At 39.8% G+C, this 24,436-nt stretch overlaps 1 protein-coding gene across 1 annotated transcript in view; it reads left to right on the forward strand.

Moving 5' to 3' along the window:
• Nucleotides 1–23,286, forward strand: part of DGKQ (diacylglycerol kinase theta) — a 94,343-nt gene extending 71,057 nt beyond the window's left edge. The window contains exons 16-23 of the mRNA XM_081943028.1: nt 8,886–9,037; nt 11,626–11,774; nt 12,426–12,607; nt 15,430–15,530; nt 16,645–16,791; nt 19,451–19,562; nt 20,748–20,900; nt 22,254–23,286. Of these exons, the coding sequence (XP_081799154.1) occupies nt 8,886–9,037; nt 11,626–11,774; nt 12,426–12,607; nt 15,430–15,530; nt 16,645–16,791; nt 19,451–19,562; nt 20,748–20,900; nt 22,254–22,352 (1,095 nt within the window). The 3' untranslated portion in view covers nt 22,353–23,286. The remainder of the gene's footprint in view (nt 1–8,885; nt 9,038–11,625; nt 11,775–12,425; nt 12,608–15,429; nt 15,531–16,644; nt 16,792–19,450; nt 19,563–20,747; nt 20,901–22,253) is intronic.
• Nucleotides 23,287–24,436: the final 1,150 nt, after the last annotated feature.

The following is a 24,436-nucleotide window of genomic DNA, read 5'->3' on the forward strand; positions in this document are numbered from 1 at the left end:
CCCTGCTGCCTTTCCCAAACACCTCCACCATTGCAAATGCAGCCTGCTGTCTGGGTGGGAAATGCCTGGAACACAATAAAGCCCACCCACCACCTCCTGCTGGCAGGCTGGGGTGAGAGGAGAGGCAGAGAAGCCGGAGGGGAGCCGATCTGAGCCTTCCAAAAGAAAGAGGCTGGGGGCAAGTGTGTGTACTACAGCATGGCTCTTTGCCTGGCTTCCTGCCTCCTCCTGTGGTCTCCTCAGTGCTCGCTTGTGCTCTCCCTCCCCAAGTGTAGTTTGATTGCAGGCGGAGCCACGTTGCCTTTTCAAACTTGTAATCAGTGAAGCTGGGCTAGATTTTTATATAGTTTTATCCAGCTGTGTGTGTGAGAGAGAGAAATGAATGGGGGCCTGGGGAGGAAGTCACTACACTTGGGGAGGGAGAGCACCAGTGAGGAGACCACAGGAGGAGGCAGGAAGCCAGGCAAAGAGCCATGCTGTAGCACACACACCGGCCCCACAACGTGGCTCTGCCTGCAATCAAACTACTCTTGGGGAGGGAGAGCACAAGCGAGCCAGGGTCCTTCCCTCCAGCCTTTGCCCAAAGCCATGCACAGCACCAGGAGGATGAAGTTTGAATTCCTCCCCCTCCCTCCAACCCACACGTACCTTTTCCAGCTTTTTTTAACAGTTAAGCAGAGTCATCCACGGTGAGGCAGTAACTAGCTCAGCTTTTTCCTTTTACTTTTTTTTTTCATGATGAGACTGGTGAGGCTGTGCCTCACCTGCCTCACCTGACTGCACGTCACTGTAGTGATGGAGCATCCACAACTTTTAAAGGCAAGCATTCCACTGGTTAATTGTTCTCAATTCCTTAATTTCTCCTTAATTCCAGATTGGATCTCTTCTTGATTAGTTTCCATCCATTGCTTCTTGTCCTGCCTCCAGGTGCTTTGGAGAATAGGTTGACCACCTCTTCTTTGTGGCAGCCCCTCAAATATTGGAACACTGCTATCATGTCATTCCATCCTTCTTTTTACTAGAATAGACATACCCAATTCCTGCAATTATTCTTCATATGTTTTAGCCTCCAGCCCCCTAATCTTTGTTGCTCTTCTCTGCACTCTTTCCAGAGTCTCAAGGTCTTTTTTATATTGTGGCAACCAAAATTGAGTGCAATATTCCAAGTGTGGTTTTACCAGGACATTATAAAGTGGCACTAACACGTCACCTGTCAGTTAAATTAAATTAAATACTTAGAAGAAGTTAGCTAAATAGAATAAAAAGATTAAGATAAAGGTTCCCCTCGCACATATATGCTAGTTGTTTCAGACTCTAGAGGGCAGTGCTCATCTCCATTTTAAAGCCAAAGAGCCAAAGATGTCTCCGTGATCATGTGGCGGGCATGACTAAACAGCGAAGGCACACGGAATGCTGTTACCTTCCCACCAAAGTGGTCCCTATTTTTTCTACTTGCATTTTTACATGCTTTCGAACTGCTAGGTTGGCAGAAGCTGGGACAAGTAATGGGAATGGGAATTAGAATATATTAATTAGTTAGCATAAAGGAAATAATCCATTGCACATTGCTGACTGAATATTTTACATAATTAAGTTGTTCCTTAAAGTCCAACTGGATTGATATTGTTTAAATAATGAATGTTCAAACATTTGCCCAGTATAAATTGTATTAATTAAATATGTGCTCTTTGGCATAGAGGTGATACAAATCTATTCTACAATCAGGGCAATGTGTTCTTAGTGAAATGAAAGTGATTTCATTTTCATAGCAATTTAACTTGTTAAATTAAATTCAGCACTATTTTGATATTCTACTCTGATCACACAGAGAATGTGAGGAATTAACACACAGTGGCACAGAAGAATTTACTGTCAATTAGGAAATGTGTTGTTATAAACAAAGAACAGTTGTGTTTGATTTGGGCATTTAAAATAATATGCTATTTTGGTTCTATCTAAAAGAAAAACAGCTTTGCCAATTTACAAGCTTGAAGGATAGTTCCAGTGTGGTTTAAAGAACACTAAAAGAACATTAATTATTTCTGGAGAGTATAACAGTGTCTGTATATTGTTGAATATAGTCAGTATTGAATTGGCAACAGATCCAGCAGGCTGAAATCTCTTGAAAGTGCAAAAATGAGCCATGGTCACATTTTCTTAAACAGCAGCAGCATGAAATCTTATTTCCTGGATGTGCATCCTATGACGTTTAGGAATTCTTTGATGTTTCCTTTATGAGTTAGACCAATCCCATGGATTCTTATCTGGCTGAATTTCTCCCCCAACCATTTCTTGATTTGTGTTGTGGGTACATTCTGATACTGGGAGCATTTGTGAGATTACATCTGGGGACAATATTGTAACTCCTAACTTGCTATAGTTACAGCTATTGCTTGTTTACTGAGCCTAAGTGAATCTTTTGTTTCTTATGATTTGCAAGGTATTTGAATTCTAGATAAGAACTTTAAGGATTGCATCTTAAACAATAGATGCAATTGTAAAGATCAATGACTTATAGTAAACCCTTTGAAAAATCCCCACCTTCCTTGAAATTGTTCATGCAAACAATTAATTAAGTCTTGCTTTACAAGATTTCCTGTACATATTAATCAGATTTCAAAGAATTTGCTTTTACTTAAAAGAGGCAAGCAGAGGTTTATTTCTGCTCAAGCGGACACTTGGTCCATAGTGCTTTTCCTAAGACAGCACTCTGATTTTTTTCAGGCAGAGGTGGGTTGCTCCTGGCTCGGCCCAGATCAGGTGAACTGGTACTTGTGGCGGTGGGAGGCTCCGCCCACCCGCCCGAACATTTCTGCACATGTGCAGAAGCGCCATGTGAGCACACGAGCGTGCACGAGCGAACCGGTAGTAAAAAAAATAGAAACCCACCACTGGTGTGTAGGTATAGAAAAAGCAAGGTGAACTGTTCATATGAACTGGTTCAGATCCAACCTGATTAATAATTTAAAAGTTACATAAACAATCCCCTTTGTTCTCAGATCAGTTGCAAAAAGTTCAGAGATGTTTGGTTCCACTTTAGATTAATGAGACCTTAGAAATGGGGGGGGGGATCCCTTGTTTGATGGCAGTAGAAACAAGTCAGGTCTGTGGATTGTGAAGCTGTTTTCTGTAAAGTAGCCATGATTACATTTAATCACAAACTATGTATACACTTGTGCTTAATCTAAACTAGAAGCAGAAACTTTCAATTTTTGTCCAACTTTGGCAGAAGAGAAGAGAAGGGAACTAAGCAATTTATTATCTTTGTGAAGCTAGATTTACACAGATTTACACATAATTGTTTGAAATCAACCACAGTTTTCTAGTATAAAGCATGGAATAAAGTAGATGAAACGGTAGCCTCACCTAGTGTCCCACAATAAAAATAAGAGAGTTAATCTAGTGCATTTTCATTTATGAAAAGTGAAAGTGAAACATGAATATTACTGATTGATATAGTTTGTTTTAAGTCCATAGGGTCTTACTTATGTCCTTTGGACATTGATAGGTACTACAAAAATAAAATAAGGACAACATTGGGGGTTACTGCCAGGGGTCGCTTACAAAGACTTGTAGGGATTTTGAAAATCAAATTCCAACATGGCCACCATGGAGGATTCATAATCTTGTATAAGGGTGTGAACTGTGAGGAGGTCTGTTATATGATGGAGAAGGTGGTTGGACCCATCCTCCAAATCTCCTCAACTCTGTTATACAGCAAATGGATCTTGATTTTCCTCCGTAGAAACCTCTTCAGTATTTTGTGAAGGACCATTGATTTGGTGTAGGGTAACCACAATTCTCAACCCAGTGCCTCCCCAGTGGTGGGGGAGCAAGACACGGAACTACCCAGCAGAGCAGAAGGAAGGCAACAGCTGGCACTCTTGGCAAGGAAGGGATTTAAGACTCACAGAAACAGTTTTCATTTGCTAGAAGCAATTTAAGCATCTGGCTCCATGAACAGTGACTTTGTGAATCCAGTTATTTACAACCCCTGCTTGTTTAACTGCTGCTGATTTGGCATCCTAAATCTTCAGCTTGGCTTTGGATTTCTTGACCTGGAATTCACCTTTGTCCAGCTAGATGCTTATCTATGATTATTCGTTTCCCTGTTTTTTGCTTTTTACTTTGCCAATTCCTGCTGCCTTGCTGTCAGAATTTGCAGAGACTACACTTCCCCTTAATAGGGAAGCCCAGGAATTTTGTTCTGTTCCTGAACGATTGACAAGAAAGGCCCCTCATCCATTTTGAGATCTTTGGGAACATAATTGGTTATTGATTGCTTGGTTTTGGGGAAATATATTGCCCTAATATCCCTCAGTTCCATATATTCATATCATAGCCCTTCCCTACACTCTTCTTCCATGGTCTTGAGTCCTATGCTATCTATTACTCAAAGATCTCCCTTTCTATTTTTAAAGATGAGGGCCATGTCCTCACATCTTCTCTTGCTCTTCCCCAAATCTCCCAGCAGTCATGATCCAGAGTTCCACAACATTCACCTATTTGTAATGTTCTGTTTCCAGTCTTGGGAGTTAGTCTCCTTCACCAGACCTCTTGGAATCCACTGGAGCAAATGCAAGAATGATCACTGTATCTTGAGACAAACACCAACGCCTGTCTTTTTTTCAGTAGGGACCAAATAGGCCTTCCATCTCTAGGAAGTAAACTCAGGTTCTCATGGAACAGGTCCTTATAAAAAGTCTTCCAGCAGTTCTTAATGCTGACTAAAGTCCTAGCAAAGATGCACAAGAATCTAACTACATCCTTTTCATCCCATGGAAGCTTCAGCAGCCATGGTTTGCTTCACTTTGTGACTTGTGTACTGGGATTACATCCTATTCCCCAAATGGCCTGAACATCTTTCTGTCCATCGGGAAAAGTGCATAACCTAGATCAGTATTGGCAAACCTTTTTGGCACTGAATGCCAAAACGGGAGTGAGCACGTGCATGCAGGGGAGGAAACCGGAAGAGCAGTTCCCTGAGCTTCCAGCGTGTGCATGTGTGCCGGTCACTTTGTCTTCCGGTTTCTGGTGCCACTGTGTGTGTGAACACCAGCTGGCTGGTGTGCACAATGGGCAATGAATGGCGTGCCTGGAGAGATGGCTCTGTGTGCCATTTCCGGCACGCATGCCATAGGTTCACCATCACAGACCTAGATCTTTATGCTGACTGACTCACATCTTGAAGGTGTCGATTCCAGTAATCTGTCTTCATACATCCTTCCCTTCTTCCCTGCTTGGTGCTAGTGACTTTAGAATTTCATGCAGGATCAGGAATGTTGGTATCAGGAATTAAGAGGATTTAGCATGAAATGCAGCTAGTCATTCATTGTATGTGTGGAGGACGAGACGCCAAGCAAAGCATGCCATATACTATAGCAGGTTCTGAATGGGCTTTGCAGAAGTAGGAAGCCCTTGGGTGAATTCACAGAAGACCACTCAGTTTCATTGTAAGTAAGTAATTGGTTCTTCTGATTGGCTGTTAAAGTAGAATAAACCATAATGAGCACTGATGCTCTGTTTCTGAAAGTATCTCTACCGAAAGGTTGGAGTATTGAATTGATAGGAAGTTAAGAAACAGAAGCGACTCTACATCATAGTTTATCTTTTCATTTGGAAGCTCAGACCAGTGATTAGTATAAATCATGGTGTCAGAAAGAACCCTCTACTAGAGCCAGATGTAATTAGAGCCCAGGAGGAAAAGAATGATTTGGGTTGACAATATTAATCCATTCATTCTCTCCAAAATAAACTGCTTGTGACTGCTATTTTCCATTTTTGCCTAAGCCAACGAAAGATAGTCTTTAGGGATAAAGGCAAACTGTTCCTGTATTTAAGCAGCTGCCTAGAACAATCAATGCCTTACCTTTGATTCAGGTTGCGAAATAAGCTTTGCTCATTTTGGAGTAAATGTGGCAGAGACGGTTCAAGATATATTTGTTTGTTGTTGGTTAGTTTGATTTATATGGATGTCCAGCTTGTAAAAAGCAACCCTGAGCGGCTTACAATTGGAGAGAAACATGGAAAACAAAAAACCCTAAAAACGAAGCACAACCAATGCCTGGATCTGAAAAGAGAATAACAAAATAAAAGCTAACAAAATGATTGAGACCAGCCATAGCTTTCATTCCGGATGAGTTCATCTCGCACTTTGGCCCAAATGTCCAGAAGAGCCATATTTTTAGGACTTTATGGAGGGCTAGTAGGGTCACACCATTTGAACCTTGGGAAATAATATTCCCTAAAGCAGGTGCCAGGGCAGAGAAAGCATCACCAGGTCCCATCAGATGTCATTGTTTCTGCAAAATCTCATAGATTAAGCAGAGACAATTGGAGGTGAGCTGTCCTACAAATAACCTAGCCTTAGGCCACGTAGGGCTTTTATTCTATAGATGATAACTGGCAACTTGAACTGCATCCGTGAGCCAACACAGCTCGCAAAATTGTGTTGTTGTTCCACCACTAAGTCGTGTCTGACTCTTTGCGACCCTGTGGATCGTAGCACTAACCAGGCCCCCGCTGTCTCCCAGAGTTTGCCCAAATTCATGTTCACTGCATCAACGACACTATTTAACCATTTCATCCTCTGTTGTATCATTTTCTGTTTGCCTTCAATCTTTCCCAATTTAGGTTCCAGCAAGTCCTCTCATTTCATTAGGTGGCCAAAGTATTTGAGCTTCAGTTTCAATTTCTATCCTCGCAGGGTTGATTTCTTTTAGGATTGACTGATTTGATAGTATTTGAGTATTCTTTAACACCACAATTTGAAAGCATCAGTTCTTCAGTCCTCAGGCTTTCTTAAAACCATATACCAGGGGTGTCCAAACTTGGGAACTTTAAGACTTGTGGACTTCAACTCTCAGAATTCCCCAGCCAGCATGGCTGGCTGGGGAATTCTGGGAGTTGAAGTCCACAAGTCTTAAAGTTCCCAAGTTTGGACACCCCTGCCATATACTATTAGTGGGAAAACTAATGGTGTTATATGAGTGTACTGACTTGTGTCCAACAACTATTTGTGTTGCAAGTAGGCCAATGACAGCTTTTGAGTAGCTTTCAAGTGTAGTTCCATGCACAGCACATTGCAGTAATGCAAACCAGAGGTGACCAGAGCACAAATGATTGTAAACAGCCTACCAGTCTAAGAGAAAGGACACAACTGGAACAATGTACACAAAGGCCTTCATGGATATGGGTGCCACCTGCTATTCCAGATGTTTTGATAGCTCAACTATCAAGGTTGCCAAAGTTCTTAGCTATCCCTTGTAGAAGTCAGCTGGTATCCCATTTTTATAACTAGCTATTTGACATACCAAGCAATTTTAAGTTTTACATACGTGTATGGGATAATTGTGCTCTTCCTTACTGGAAGTTCCAAAGTTCTTTTTCAGGAGGCAGCTGGACTTTGTTTTTTGTTTTTTGGGTTTTTTCCCCTTTGAAGACATTTTGCTTACCATCCAAGAAGCTTTTTCAGCTCTGACAGGATGGTGGGGTATGGAAGGATTTATATTCCTTTCAGACAGCTGCTTATTTGCATTCTTTTAGAGGGCCGTTGAAGCACACCCTTTGAATGGTGTGAGAATATGAACAGATTTCTCCCCCCCCCCCCAAAAAAAAAAGATTTACAGACTACGGGAACCATTAGCAATATTCAGATGACCCCAAGGACACAGATTAACCTCCATGTGGCCTCAACGACCCTCCAAAAGGATGCAAATGACCAGCTATCTGCAAGGAATATAAATCCCTACATTCCCAACCATCCAGTCAGAGCTGAGCTGTTGACCCTGAAGATTGCACATGTGTAGCCATATTTTATTGTAGCCTTTATCTATTTCTTCTTAGTTTTTAGGTTTGCAAGTAAAGGAACTTAATGGCATTTCAGGCTCGCCACTCTCTAACTCTTGAAAGGGGGGTTACTTAGATAAAGGGGGAATGTTATGTCTAGGTGGCATTCCTTCCCATGGGAACAGAGAAGATGCTGCAGCTGAAGGAAAGTGGAGTTTGAAGTCACAGGACTGATTGGACTGAGAATTGATTGGAGATTGTGACTGGGGGGGGGGGGGATTTTCAAACTTTTGCTTTTTATTGGGTGTAATTCCGGATCCTGGCCAGAGTCGGAATTAAACCAAATCCTTGCCAATTTGATATGTTCCTAATAAACAGACTTTGATGGAAAATGGATGCCTTGGACTGCATTTCATGGGACATGTTATTTGGAAGCTTGACAAAGAAGCTTTTTCAGCTCTGACTGGATGGTGAGGTATGGAGGGATTTATATTCCTTGTAAACAACTGGTCATTTGCATCCTTTTTGAGGGTCATTGAAGCATATCCTTAGAATGGTGTGTAAAAAATTACAGTCTACAGGAACCATTAGAACTACTCAGGTGACACAGATAAACCTCCAAGTGGTCTTAACACCCTCAGAAAGGATGCAAATGACCAGCTATCTGCAAGGAATATAAATCCCTCCATTCCCCACCATCCAGTCAGAGCTGAGGAACCTTCTTGGATGAGAAGCGAAATGTCTTCAAAGGAAAAAAAGAGAGTAAACAAACCAGTTGCCTCCTGAAAAAGCATCTTTGCGGCAACCACGACGTGGATGACTGAGAATTTCTACAGACTTCTTACCGGAAGTTAGGTGCAAACAATAAAAATAAGACTTTCTTTGGAAATCACTAACGGGCATCTTTGTGGCTTTTAAATTCATGACAACCCCTCCCCAAAATCTGCAAAAAAAGTTCTTAATAAGTAGTCTTAGACTGTTACGGATATTGGGTTTCTCTTTATTGTCTTAAGCATCGTCGTGTAGGTTGGAATTTTATCTTGTTGGCTCTAAATGCCACATTTTTAACCACTTCTCCTTTTATTTTTTTTGTTTAGCAAAATAAGCTTCCTCAGAACTGCTGTCCTGTGCTCATATTTGTGAATCCCAAAAGCGGAGGTCTTAAAGGTCGGAATTTACTGTACAGTTTCCGAAAACTGTTGAATCCTCATCAGATCTTTGAACTAACAAATGGAGGTCCACTACCCGGGTAATCTATTGTTTCTATTCAACACATCTTGACTATTTCACGTGTTATTTGTTTCGGGTGATGTTGGGGTTTTTGTTTTTTTTTGCCTTGCTTTTTTCTCCTCCTTGCTCTTAGCCTTGCAAAGCTGCCGAAGCCCTGACCAATGGCCAAATGGAAATTGCTGTAGTGACATTTTTATCATGCCTGTACCCCTTGGAGAAGAGAGGACAACATTTCCTCTTCTTGACTCCTTTTTGTTCCTGAACCTTTTCTGTTAACATTTGGCACTTCATAATGACTCAGGAGTTCGAAAAATCTGTAACCTTGGTTAATTAGGCGATCTTGTATCATTTCAATATGGGTGACAAGATGGCATTGCCAAGGAACGTCTTTTAAGATTTTGCAGCTGCTGCGTTGGGATTTCCTAATTCTCCCTTTGACCAGAAGATTCTGACACCTTATCGTCTGTTTATTTTGGAAGGTTACTCGGGATTGGAGTGCAAAGCTGCTGTTTGCAAAATTGTAGATCCGAAGCCTTGGGCTAATGCTCCACAAAGACTTTGGAAGCCGGCCACCTCTTTCAAAAGCTTTTAGTGCAGTAATTAGGAAGCATCACAGTGTGAATAGCAATGTGGCTAAGATTGGACAATATTCACGCCAAAAGGTTCAATTAAAAAAAAAGAAAAAAGGAAGAGATGTTTAACCCTACTGTCAAATAATAAATCCTTGCACTCTTTTCAATAGGCTTTAAAGTCACTTATTAAAACTGTCGGGGTGAGTTGAATAAACGCCATTTCTATTTTTTGCCTTGGGATTTGGCAGCGGTTATTCCAAAGAAAAGAAGCTAATTTGTCAAAGACACAATGATGCAAAGAATGAAAAAGAGAGAAAGCTGAAAACCCTAGACGCTTGCCCTTTATTGGAAAATAGACTGAACATTCATTACATGACTTTCCCCCCCTACGTACAGAATGTAAATTTTGATAAGGTATTAACTCTTGAAAATGAAACATTCAGGCGGTTTTTTTTTTCTATTTAAGCTGCATGGAATACACTCACATGTTCTACAAGGTTGTTTTTTAAATAAGTAGAAACAAGAAATTAATTTTAGGTTGGTTTGAGTACTTTCCCCCTCAGTTTTATTTATTGGTGATGAGTTGTGGTTTTATTTTTCAAATAGGCGAGAAACTATTTTGCTTTTCTTCTTCTTGCCACATGCAAATCTGTCGGCTTTCCATATTGAATGTGTATTACATAGCTGGAAAGTGATACTATAAAATGTTAGTGGGCACAGTTCCGTTTTGTTTAACAGATTTGTAGAAGAAAGCTTAATAGACTTACAGATGACAGAGCATTGTATGAAAATTAAAAAGCAGTCCATTTATCTTCAGCAAGAGAAGTAATAACATTAATTTTCTCTCTTTACCATCTTTATCAAATGCTTTCATTGTTCAAGCAAGGCACTTGAATTTCAAAGGCCAAGTGGGCTTATCCATGTTGCCCAGGAATGTGTTTTTGAGTAGTCAATCCCCATTTTTCAGGCCAGCAAGATATTTAAATCAAACAACCATTCTCGAACCCTGAAGAGCCCTTTAGCCTGTTTTAAGGCTCTCCTAACAGCTGTTTTTGAGGGCAAACGTAATCTGAAAATCTGAGATTGAGAAGGATTTTTGGGCTTTATAGCTCTTGCCTTACTATATGCGTCTATAAGGATACCAAGGCCCATTCCATCACTCCATATATATGAAATGCCCATCTCTCCAAGAGGTGACACTAGGTGGCTTGCAAAATAAAACATTAAATATTAAAATAATAAATGTTAATGTTAAAATTTATTTAAAATTGACAAAGATGGTAGGAAGGGAGCAGGATGCATATGAGGTGAAGGTGAAGTCTTATTTGAAAAAGAACGTTAGGTTGGCTCAGTTTTTGTTTCTTTTTTCTGATTTTGGTTCTGTTATGTTAGAATTTGGGGAAAAAACATGTTTAATGCAACCTAGATCATCTAGAATGAAGAGGTAATACTAGATCATTCTGTGAGTGATCTTCTTGTCAGTACAATAGAACCTCTGGTCATGACCATAATTCGTTCCATAACTTTGGTCGAAAACCAATTTGGTCATGATCCAAACATAATTTTGGAAATTTGGTGTTTACAAAAAAAAAAATGGCGTGGAAGGGGAAATCGGCTACGGAAAAAAAAGTGGATGTTTTGGTCGGAGCCTGATTTGGACGTGGTCAGAAGTGTTTGTGACCAGAGGTTCTACTGTATCTCAAAAGCACTCAGACCAGATCCATAAAGTTACTCTTGTGCATCTCCTAGGAGTCTGAGAGCCCAATGAGATTTCTCAATTCTTTCTGTTAACCTTCAAATTGCTTTTGGAGCTGGAAGGGTTGCTGCTGGATTAAATGAAGTCCAATCTCTCCTTGCCCATGTAGAATTCATCTAGTTCTTGGGATATCGACTTCAGTCTATTAAGAAAATAAGATACATGAGCCCATGTCTGGTTTTAGTTGCTGGATAGATTGAAAGTAAACTGTACACATGCTTGAATTTGCAGTTTTGCTTATAATAATATTGTGCTTATTGTTTTTTTTATACACTGAAGATTTCATGCCTTCTCCCAAATTCCATATTTCCGAATATTGGTATGCGGTGGTGATGGCACAGTTGGATGGGTCCTTGGTGCCCTGGAAGAGATCAGGCACAAGCTCGCCTGCCCTGAACCATCTGTGGCTATTTTGCCATTAGGAACAGGTGAGGCGTAAACTGTGGATTTTAGGAAGAAGAAGGGCAATGAATGAGGATTCCCATAAGCTCATAGATTCTCTCCAGTGGTGGGTTGCTAGCTGGTTTACTACCAGTTTGCGTGTGTGAGCGCAGAAGCTTCAGGCGGGTGGGCGGAGCCTCCCACCACTCCCTCTACCGGTTCAGTCATCCTTCCGCAAATTAAATTAGCACTGGCTACTATTACAGCAAACTGGTGTTATTAGGAGATTATTTCCAATGGCAAATTCAGCAAACATCTCATTTTAACTTTGTAAGTGATCATTAAAATGTATTGGAATCAATGGGCATTGTAGTTGTGGCAGAACTACAACTCCTGGTAGTTTACATCAGTGGTTCTCAACCTTTTCTTCACCATGGACCCCTTTTAAATACCTTTTGTGGCCCTGGACCACCAAGACTTAACTCAAGATTTAAATCATAACATTTCTTCAAGACTTTGTGGACTCCACTGTGACATCGTGGTCCCTCGGGGGTTTGTGGACCACAGGTTGAGAACCACCGGTCTACACCATTGGTCAGAAGTAGCAAACCTATTGAAATTCAGGTTAAGTGAGAGTAAAGGGTTTTTCTTTTTCTTTAGTAGATTTTTAAAAATGAAAATATGCCCTTTTTGATCAGGTAACGACTTGGGGAGGGTCCTGCGCTGGGGTGCTGGCTATAGTGGCGAAGATCCGTACTCCATTCTGATATCCGTAGATGAAGCTGACGATGTGCTTATGGATCGTTGGACCATCCTTTTAGATGCTCAAGAGGCACTGGAAAGCTCAGAAAATGGTGTATTAGAGCCAGAACCTCCTAAGGTATTTCTCAATTTTTCCTTCCTGAAACTATAAAAATGTAGCAACAACAACAACAAAAAAGGAAGGCACTGAACATCCAAAACTCATAAACGTGTAGAATGATCTAATAATTCAAGATTGAAGCAGTAGAGGATAACTTGGTTGTTTTCCGGTAGACGAGAGGGAGGGGCGACTCATGGATATTCTCACAGCCTGATTGGTCCAAAGACTGAGGGAAATCCTTTTAACATCCTCCTTTCCCTGTTGGCTCCCAGTTCCTCTCAGTCTTTGGTCCAAGCACTGTCTTTTTGCATTTATGGCCATGCAACTTCGAGGAACTGGGAGCCAACAGGGAAAGGAGGATGTTAAAAGGATTTCCCTCAGTCTTTGGACCAATCAGCTTGTGAGAATATCCATGAGTCACCCCTCCCTTTCGTCTACCAAAAAGAAACGTTCAGGTAAGGACCAACGTTCTTATTGTAGTGTCTTTCTCAGATGCCTGCTATTTTTAATAATAGATTTTTGGGCATAATTTATAGTCTTCTCTCCATTTTTCCTTCACTTTTGCTTCTACTTATCTTTTTTTTTGCTACCATAATTAGTCTCTTTTTCACTCTCTGTTCCTCTTTTCTGATGAATGTGCAAGTCATGGTGAAAATTCTTACCTTGATGCAATGTTGACAGACATTATGCACAGAGGATTTATTTATTTATCAGCACAAATAACACATACACACACACACACACACACACACACACACACACACATTCATTCCCAAAAACAATTATTGGCTCTTCTGCTCTCCATACACCATATTTGTACCTTATCCATCACTTTCTTCTCCCTTTCTCCTCCCCCTCCCTACCTTCTTTTTTCCCCTTTGTCATCCTTCCCTTCTCAACTTCCCCTTCCTCTCTCCTTCTCCTCTCTCCCCTTTCCACTCCCCATTTCTCTCCTCCTCTTCCCTCCCCCCTTGCCCTCTCTCCTATCCTTCTCTTCTTCCCTCTCTCTCCTCTACTTCCCACTCTTCATCTCATTTACTTGGTGTATTTCAGCTTCTGAGCAAGCTCCATTTTATGTTGATGGTATTTATAATTCCTTTTCAATATACATATTTAATTTTAACATGTATTCTCCTCCTTTTTTAAAAACAATAGAACAAAAAAGTATACATATATAGTCATTGTACTTTTAAAACCCTCCCCAGCCCCAGCCTAATTTTGGCCGAGATGTAGACCTGGTTACAATTCCCAGCTATTCTCATCATTGTATAATTGTATAACAATAATGATGAGAGTATAATCAATATTCTGATTACTTAGGACTGATGTGATTTTATTTTGAAAGGCCTATAAATTGCGATGGTGCTTTGTTGCACCCTAATTGGAAGATTGCCATGCTATGAAATATGGTAATTAGAATATATATGTTTGATCATGTAATCACCACATGGCTAGGATTTTTATAAAATCCTTGTAAAATGGATCACAGTTTACTTCTCTTTCCTTTTTATAAGCCAATAAAGAAACAGCTGAGTGTGCTGTTCTCTACTAGGATAAGCACGGTAAACTTCACATTGTCGGCCGCATAAAATGAAATCACCAGCTTTCTTATGTAGCCTCTTGAAATGCATTACATAAAGAATGTGTGGGATTTAATGTGAGATATGTCATATCTCTTCAGATAGTTTTCTAAGGAAAATTATTTGTTACTGTATCAAATCTTATTTATTATTTTATTTATTTATTATTAGCGTTTATATACCGCCCCCTCTCCCGAAATCTGGAGAACATCCATGTCACTCACCGAGCCGACTCAGCGGTGTACAATTAAACTATACAAATATGATAGTATTCCAATATTTGAGGGGCTGCCACAGAAAGGGGGGGGGGTCAAGCTATTTTCGAAAGCACCTGAAGGCCAGGCAAGGAATAATGAATAGAAACTGATCAAGGAGAGATTCAACCTAGAAATAAGAACTTTTCTGACAGTGAGAACAATCAGCCAATGGAACAGCTTGCCTTCGGAAGTTGTGGAAGCTTCATCACTGGAAGCTTTCAAGAAGGGACTGGACTGCCATTTGTCAGAAATGGTGTAGGATCTCCTGCTTGTGCAGGGGCATTAGGCTAGAAGGTCCCTTCCAACTCTGTTAATCTGTTAAGGAGAGATATAAAATTTATAAACAATGTATTCTGATAGGAGGCAGTTTATGTGAGACTCAAGTGAGTCAGCAGCACCATGTCTCCAGACACTTCAGAAAGGGCAGGAAATTGGGGGGCTCACCTCATTCTCTGGGGGAGAAAGTTCCAAAGGCCGGTGGCTATGGCAGAGAAGGCTTTCTTCCTGGATTCCAGGAAGATTATGTTAATCTGGTTTGTCCAAAATCATTTAGAAGAATCATGGCTACATAAGCAGAGGTCCAATTCTTTCTTCCCGAAATCCAATGCCTCAGCTATCTTTTTATTTTGTAGCAAAACTCACATACTCTGTGCAGCGATATGACAGACTAAAAGCAAAACATACGTTTTGGCAGTGTAGAAAAAAGAGAAGATGACAGATAAACTGGATGCTGAGAATTGAGAATATTACTGGATTGCCTTTGGAAATGCTATGGGTTCTTATGAAAGACAGATAGACATTTGTCCTGTTGAAGACAAATATCAAGATAACATTTGTCTGTTCAACTAGAAGTTGAACCTAACTAGTTAGGATCTGCTTTATACTGTAGTTCTTTTTAAATTGAAGAGTTTGTAATGGAGATGTTCCTGTGTGTTTGTTAGAAATTAGAAATAGTTTAGTTCAAAAAGTGAAACTTCATTTCTACTTCCCCACCCCCCTCCAGATTGTACAGATGAATAATTATTGTGGCCTTGGAATTGATGCAGAGCTGAGTCTAGGTTTCCATCATGCCAGGGAAGAAGAGCCAGGCAAATTCAATAGCAGGTATTTGGATTTTTTTTTTGAGAAAAGTGATAACTTCTCCCATGAACTGATAATCATTGAAAAGAAACTTTCATATGTTTCATATGTTCCAACTCATTAATACAGGCAATGTTTGACTTACAACTATAATTGAGTCTGGAATTAAGGTCATAAATTGTGCTAGTAGTTAATTAGGCCACCAGATTACCTCCTTTTTGGGGGGGGGGGTCATTAAGCAAAAAGCAGATGCCATGGTCATTAGGGGACTTAGTTGTCCACAATGGGCATTTTTGCCAGAAACAAGAAGTAAACACCTGTTTCTGGCAATATGAAGTGGTAACGCAAGATACTGTCAGTGGTTATTTTGTAAATAAAGTCAACCATCATATATAAACTTGTCCATTGTGTTTATTCACATGGAGCCTGCCTTCCATGTGGGGAAGTGGGAATCTTGACACAGCACACTAGGTAGCAACTATTACTGTCACGATAGCTGCATCTCTGCTTCCCTCAATCTGGTATCTGCAAAGGCATTAGACTACAATTCCCATCATCCCAAATAGTCCTGCTGGCTGGGTTGAAGAGGGATAATACTCCAAAAGAGATGAAATAGAAGACTCAAGAGTCATTCTTGTTTCTCTTAGTTTAAGCTCCAAACCACTTGAGCCATGTTTCTTCCAACAGTTCCCTGCATTTCTACATTCATCATAGTTCCTAAGTAAACATATCAAGATTAAGCTATTCTTCTGTTCACATTGAATCCCACTTCCAGTGTATTGCTCCTCGGTTCACTGTTCTGATATTTCAGTTTAAACCTGTATGATCTCACTCTGAACTTTGAAGCGTTCATCTACAGTAGTAAGGCCTGATTTGGTTCTACGTTCCAGTATATGAAACTGGTCTTCATAAAGGAGCAAAGATGTTTGACAATTCTGCTGTGTAACCTAATTGAGACATGGTCACTTTTTAAATAATGTACAGCCCAGTTCCATTTCAGGCTTGATTTGCTAAACATTTACTTATCTGATTGAGGAAAGCAAGTCTCCCATAAAATCAGAGAAAGAAACTATTGTGTCAATAAGCAAAGCACAGCCCGTGATGTACCATTTTTAATAAACACAACTTTTATTTATAGGCTACACAACAAAGGAGTCTATGTAAAAGTTGGGCTGCAGAAAATGAGCCATACCAGGAGTCTTCATAAAGAAATTAAACTTCAAGTGGACCAGCATGAAGTTGAGCTTCCAAGTATAGAGGGTCTTATTTTCATCAATATTCCCAGGTAAATACTAGTCATCTGGCTTTGGATTTGCTTTTTACCAAACAGTCGTTATGTTAGTATTTACAGCTGCTTTGTTTTGATAGTTAAAATTGCTTTATTAATAAATACTTTGAGTGCTTTTGTATTAAGAGTTTGCTTTGCATTCTGAGTTATGTTATTCTACTGTGGATTTAATAAACAACTCTGAGCTGTTAATGCATAGAAGCTTCAAGTTCATGTGCTTCTTCTCCTGAAGAAGAAAGTTTTCTTTGAGTTTGGTTAGACTAGCACTGATGGTGTTACCTAATTTTGGCTAATGAAATGTCTTCAAGAAAAGCACCAAACTCAGAGAGCACCAAGCCCCCCTCATTTCAGTCCTGAGCTACATATATTTGCCTTTGTTCTTCTTCTGTTGGGACTGCAAACTTATTATACAGTTGTTAATACTGCAACTGTATACTATCTTGTTTCCCAGTTTAAATATACTACACTGGAGCTATGGAATTTGGTCTATTGGTTATGGGACCAGGCTACAAAACAGGACACTTCTGAGTTCTGGTCTTATCTTAGGCATGAAAGCTTCGAGCCAGTCACTTTCTCTCAGCCCATCCTACCTCACAGGCTGGGGAAAATAGGTAGAGGAAGGAGTATTGGATATGTTTACCTCCTTATATGTAAAAATAATAAAGGCCGGATTAAAAAATAAAGAAGTCAATTGTCTTGTTTATCTGATTTTAGACATGATGCTTAACTGCTAATTTAAAATAGGAGAACATGTTGTGCTTCACACTTGGCATTGCCAAGGAATGACAAAAAGGCTTGCAGGCTTTAGCGATTGGCTAAGTAGTATTCCTGTAATGGCAAAACCTATTATATATTGCACTGTTCAAGTGAGATGCATATAGTTTGCCATGCCTGTATGTATCATTCCCTATAGCCTACACAGATTTAAGAGAGAGAGGCAACTATTTCACAGAGATAACACACAGAGTTTAAAACTCACAGTGTTTTAAAATGTGTGAAGCATAGCGACATGAATAAATGGACTCTGTTCTAGCTATTCTACTTATTGTTCCCCCTGCCTTTGTTCATTCAGCTTCACTTCTGAACACATGAAACTGCCTTGTACAAAATCACACCATTCGACTCTTGAGGTCACTAATGTTTGTGCCAGCTGCCCAGAGCTTTTCATTGTCTTGTATGGACATTTCCCCCTCTTTGTCTTTTACCCAAAATCTTTTCATCAGACGATATCAACAACAGATTACAAAACGTGAAACTTTTCTGAGAATTCTGATGAATAGTAAATGTATCTCTATATCTATCTATCTGTCTGTCTGTCTGTCTGTCTGTCTGTCTGTCTGTCTGTCTATTATCTATCTATCTATCTATCTATCATCTATCTATCTATCTATCTATCTATCTATCTATCTATCTATCTATCTATCATCATCTCTCTATATCTATCCATCAGTTACCTGTCAAATCTATCTTCTGTATGTAGAGAAGAAAGGGTTATAAGAATGATTCCTTCTGTTACCATTAGTGTGTCCATTATTTATAGGTAATACAAGGAAATATTGGAGTTATGGATATAAGGTTCACTAAACCAGCATTTGTTCGACTTAGCTGGATTCATGCATCATATAAAGCCAGAATCAGACATATCCTATTATGATGTAGCACAGACTGTGAATCCAATCAATTCAATAATCAATATGGATTATTTGTAAAGGCTTTTAAAATGAGCCCCGAATATATTAAAGGACAGAAAAATAAATGAGATGAAACTAATTTTTAAAATAACTAGGCAAATACATTTTAGACGGTTTCCACATTTTTCTCATTTTTAGTTATTTTTTTTAAAAAAATATTTCTATATGAAAAACGTATCAGCAATCTGTTAATCTCACATGATCCGAATAACAGATCTAGCTTATTAATTATACTCACCTCTGAATAAACTCTTGTTTGTTTCTTTATAAACGCTAGCACATCTTCACAAGTTGACTTGGTATGTCAGGACAGAGGCTTTCTTTTCGTGGCCCAGTCTTTATTAAGTTCTGTGGGTTAATACAGGATTTCTTCATTTTACCTAAATGTTTTGCAGTATATCTGCTGCTTTCAAGCGCCCTCTGCAGGTCATTAAGACAAGAGCAGAAACCGTATCTAAATGTTACCTGATCTTCTGATGATTAAATACTTATTGTTCTCTTTCAATTGCTTACAATGCCCCTGTATGATGCCAGTAATTACAGTAGCAGTGAAGGGAAACTATATGTACCGTTTGTACGCTTGTTCTTCTGTTTTAATTTCCTGCAAAATAAATGCTCCAAAGTAAACGTTTTACAGAAATAAAAAAAAATATTAGAGGTTTAAATATGATTTGTCACACAATCAACGCAGACTGGATTTGGCATTTTTATTTACTTATCAAGTCCTTCCCAAGGACCTGGGATAGGCAAATGTTTTTTGCTGGTGTTAACGGTACCTTTACAGAATGTAAGTTGTTCCAAGTAAAGCTGCCTTTTTGCAGTTGACTGATTTCCAGTTGTTTTATTATTATTATTAGTGCATTTTTGTTAATCACTCAGAGATACATATGTAAAATGGACAGCCATATGAATGTTCTAAATAAGTAAATACAACGGGGTTATTTCATCGCTTTCTTTCTACGTAGTTGGGGATCAGGCGCTGATCTTTGGGGGTCTGATAATGACAATCGGTTTGAGAAACCAAAAATTGATGATGGCTTATTAGAAGTAGTTGGTGTCACTGGAGTTGTTCACATGGTAAGTCAAAGCACACTTGATTCCTCTTAATGGCTTTTTTTTTTTTTTTGGCATTTGAACCCTTTTAGGGAGTATAATGGATTTATGCTGTTTGACTTGGACTAGATGGCCTACAAGGTCCCCTTCCAACTCATCTGTTAATCTGGCTTGACCTGAAACAATATTGCACTTGTAAATTAATTGAGATGTATGTATATTGAAGCAGAAGGCTATAGGAATATAGTATGGTGATGACAGCGAGGGTATTCAGTGTGATAGTTTAAATGGAAACGTATTTGGAGATTATAGAACAGTGATGGCGAACCTATGGCACACGTGCCACCTGTGGCACGCAGAGCCATTTGTCAGGGCAGGCGAGGCGCTGCCCTGTCAGCTGGCCAGTGTGCATGCGCGTACTGGCCAGCTGAGTTCACCATTTTAAAAGCCATTTTTTCGCCCTCCCGAGGCTCCAGAGGCTTTATAGGAGCCTGGGGAGGGCGAAAAGAGCCTCCCCGCCCCCCCCCCCGAGGCCCTCCGGGGGCTTCAGGAACCTTCAAGAGGCTTCCCTGAAGCCTTTGGAATGCTTAAAATGACCCTCTGAGCAAACCGGAAGTCCCGGTTTGCTCGGAGGGTCGCTTTGAGCGCTCCGAAGGCGTCAGGGAAGACTCCGGATGGTCCCTGAAGCCTCCGGGGGGGCGGGGGAGGCTCTTTTTGCCCTCCCCAGGCTCCTATAAAGCCTCTGGAGCCTGGGGAGGGTGAAAAAAGCATGTAAAATGGGGGGGGTTTCGCGCATTGCATTATGGGTACGGCATGCCGCACACGACCCTCCTGCACTCCTCCCACTTGTGGCACGCAAGCTGAAAAAGGTTCGCCATCGCTGTTATAGAACATAGAATCATAGTGGTAGAAGGAACTTTGGAGGTCTTTTAGCTCAACCCTTTCCTCAATGGTTGTCCAATCTATGTTTGAAAACCTCCTGCAATGGAGCACCCACACCTCCAGGAAGCAAGCTTAATTGTTCTCACTGTCGGAAAATTTCTCCTTACTTCTAGGTTGTAATTGGGAGAAATTTCATGTGTGATGCATTTATAAAAATTGTAAAAGAATCAGTTAGGTTTTACCCAGGGATTGATCTCAAAGAAGATTTGATTTTTTTAAAAAAAAGTAGTGTTCTGATTAGTTTCCCCCACCCCCACCCCCAAATAGGGTCAAGTCCAGGGAGGTCTCCGTTCTGGCATCCGGATAGCCCAAGGCTCCTACTTCCGTGTAACACTTCACAAGCCAATTCCTGTCCAAGTAGATGGTGAGCCCTGGATTCAACCACCAGGTCAGATAATTATTTCTGCAGCAGGACCAAAGGTAATTTATATATTTGGTGTCAAACATTTTATCATGACTGTAGAAAAGCGGGAAAAACTGTAACTATATTCAGCTCCTGTACTTAACAGACTATAGCCAGATGGATCTGGTTGAAATATAATGTATTTTAGTAGTAAAAAATGCCAAAAGCTGTAACTTTTCCTTTCAGCCATCTTGATCTGCTGTAGTTGGATGCTTTCGGGGTTAGCTAACCAGAATTATATCTCAGGAATGTATATTACTGAGAGTAGAATAAACCTGCATGTCAGATGAATGTCCTATCATGTATTCAGGGTTTTTGGGGGAGAACAGAATGGAAAATGGATTAATCAACCCAGAAAACCATGGTATGTTGAAGAAGGCATAGTGGAGACCTGCTATATATGATAATTGAATTATTGCTCAAAGGCCATGTTCTCACCGTGCCATTTAAGTTTGCAGACTGGAGTAAACATAGCTAAATCTCCCTCATGTAATATATGCATACATGGAAAACTAAAATGTGAGGTTCCAGCCTAACTTTTCTCTTCCTTCCCAAATATAGAGTTTTCTCTGAGTACAACATTTTTCAACGTTTTGTAAGGTCCTTCTAACAACTTAACGTTGTTACACTATAATAGTTCCAAAAGATATTTCTTATAGTCAGAGCTAGCTCTTTCTTCTAAGATTCAGTATACAGAATCAAATGAATATCTACACCATATTATTTCTGTATGCATAGCTTGCAGTTTTCCTGCTACCTACCACTCTCTGTGCTGCATCAAATGTATTATATTGAGAACATGTTAGGATGATCGCTTCCCATGGCCATGTCTAGTATATCCAGTGGTGGGATTCAAATAATTTAACAACCTGTTCTCTTCCCTAATGACCAGCTGGGTAGGCAAGGCTCAGTGGTCATGTGACTGGGGTGGTGGTGGCCAGCTCAACGTCACTGACATCGATGGGCGTTTCGCCTTAGCTGTTACAATGTAATAAGGATTAACTAGAGAGGCAGTTTCTGTAAACAGGGCAGTGAATATTAGGCTAGAAACAACGCCAGAATGTTTCCTTCCTGCCTTCCTTACAGGATTAGTGTAAAGTGGAAAAAAACAAAATAAGATTTCTTCCAACAACCAGTTCTCCGAACTGCTAAGAAAGTTAACAACCAGTTCTCCCGAATAGGTATGAACTGGCTGAATCCTACCACTGAGTATATCTACTACAATTCTTGGCTTATTGGGAATGCCAGTTAGGGGAGGCTGGTGTATGTTAAGCCAATTCATCCCTTTTTAAAAGATTTTTATTTTATTTTATTGTACAATTGTCTGATTTTTAATTGTCAGATTTCTTTTGTATGTGTGGTCTTTGCAGGTCCATATGTTAAAGAAATCAAAACAGAAACAGAAGAAAACTGGAAACATAAAGGATTCAAGAACCGAGAGCACATTGGCTGATGAAGCAGGGCACTGATGAAAGATACTCATAGTTCAAATGCTGCACATCTACTGTAGATGACACCTGTCTGGCAAAAATACTGTTGCCTTGTTCAGGTCGTTTATGAGCCTGTCTTCTTGTTCCATGTTCATTGTTCAGTAACCATGTAACTGACATGAAAATATGATTGTATACTGGAGGAGTTTGTATTAGGGAACCTTTGAGAAAAGTACTTTCTTTCTCTTTTTCAGCCACTCTGTTGAAAGATTTAAGCTAGTCCAGAGAAAAATAAATAACCTGGGTGAGAATCAAAAAAAGCCAATAATATAATTTGTGAACTAGTTCCTGAAGTAGGGTAGACTTATGATGATTTAATCCAGGAGCGTAGTCCAGAGTCTGTTCCACAGGGCCAGCTTCATTACAGATTTTTTTTCCTGGTCTATTGAGACATTGCCTTCTCTTCTTCACCTGTGCAATCCACAGCTTACTCATACTTTTTTGATCAATAATTTGTTAAACACGCAACAGAGCTCTCATTGAAGAACTGGCAAAGAAAAAATTTAATAGGATGCTGGAGAGGGAAAACTCACCCCATAATGGCTGGTTGTGCTCTGTTTTGAGTTTTCATCTATGCACCACAAACACTTTCACTACACCACTACAGGAAACCTTTTGAGAGAAAAAGAAAGCTCCTATAATTTTGACTCTCTTTTTGTACAGTTTACAGATTTTTATTTTATTTTATAAAACCCGCAAGCGTTGGTTTCCTAATGTGTCATGTGGGTTTCTTTTCTCTAATTCTCCTCTGTAAGTCAGTGGTCCTGATTTCATTCTTCAGCCTCCTCTTTCTGTCAGCGTTCAGACTGTGGCTGAAATGTCAAACTCAGAATGGGTACGAAGCACAATGTAGTAAATTAATCTATTTCAACCTATGTTTGATAAATATTAAATGATCATGAAGAAAATGAAATATACATTGGTTTATTTTTGGTCAAAATACTTTTAACTTTAAAAACAATACAAATAATAGATTTTGTTCTCTAAATGAGGTAATTGTGCCAAATATCCTATATAGAGACTTCTTTATGAGTAAGAAACTGATTATCTGCCAGTACATTTTTTGCTTGTTTTCCCAATTATCATTTCATGGTGTTATTTTTCCTTTATAACAATCATTCATAGTTTTGCCCAACAGCTCACTACAGGTAGTCCTCGACGTACGACCACAATTCAGCCCAAATTTTCTGTTGCAAAGTGAGACAGTGGTTAAGTGAGTTTTGCCCCATTTTATGACTTTTCTTGCCACATTTGTTAAGTGAAGGGTCCTTGATGCTCTCTGACAGACCTCCTTGTTTTCTCGCAGATATTTCATTATCCAACTAGGTAACATCATCAGTGCTACGTCAACCCAGAGCTACAAATGTCAGTCCTGAGCTACAGATATTCTCCTTTATTAGTTGTTAAGTGAATTATTGGCAGTTGTTAAATTAGTGGCACAGTTGTTAAATGAATCTGGTTCCCCCACTGACTTGTTTGACAGAAGGTCGGAAAAGGTGATCACATGACCCTTGGGCACACGGTCACCGTCATAAATAGGAGTCAGTTGCCAAGCGCCTGAATTTTGATCAGGTGATCAAATGGGGATGCTGCAACAGTAGCAAATGTGAAAAATGGTCAAAAGTCACTTTTTTCAGTTCCATTGTAACATCAAACAGTCATGAACTGTTGTAAGTCGAGAACTACCTGTGTACTCTTCTCCCACCCCAAATGAGTAGACTGGGTTCAGAGGCTAACAGAAGATATTTGGAGCTTTGGTTCCTCTGCCCCTTTTTGGACGGGATATATCTGAAATGAGGTTCATTTTTAATGAACTGGGACCTGCCATTTCTTCAAAATTGAGATAAGCTGTGGTTGACCACAATGAAAGCTTGAATTCAGTTCCAAATTGCTTCTAAGTTTCCATTAATTTTTTTTAAAAAAATTCGAAAACAACAGTGGCGTAAACCTCTGACTTCTTGGTGACCACACCAAAGTGAAAAATATTCTATGTTAAGTCCAAGAACTCAGTTGATTAAATGATGGGGAATATGTGGCTACGGCTGAACTTAAGACTCCTAGTG

The sequence above is a fragment of the Natrix helvetica genome (genome assembly GCF_964273705.1).
Source record: "Natrix helvetica genome assembly, chromosome: 2".
Lineage (NCBI taxonomy): Eukaryota > Metazoa > Chordata > Lepidosauria > Squamata > Natricidae > Natrix > Natrix helvetica.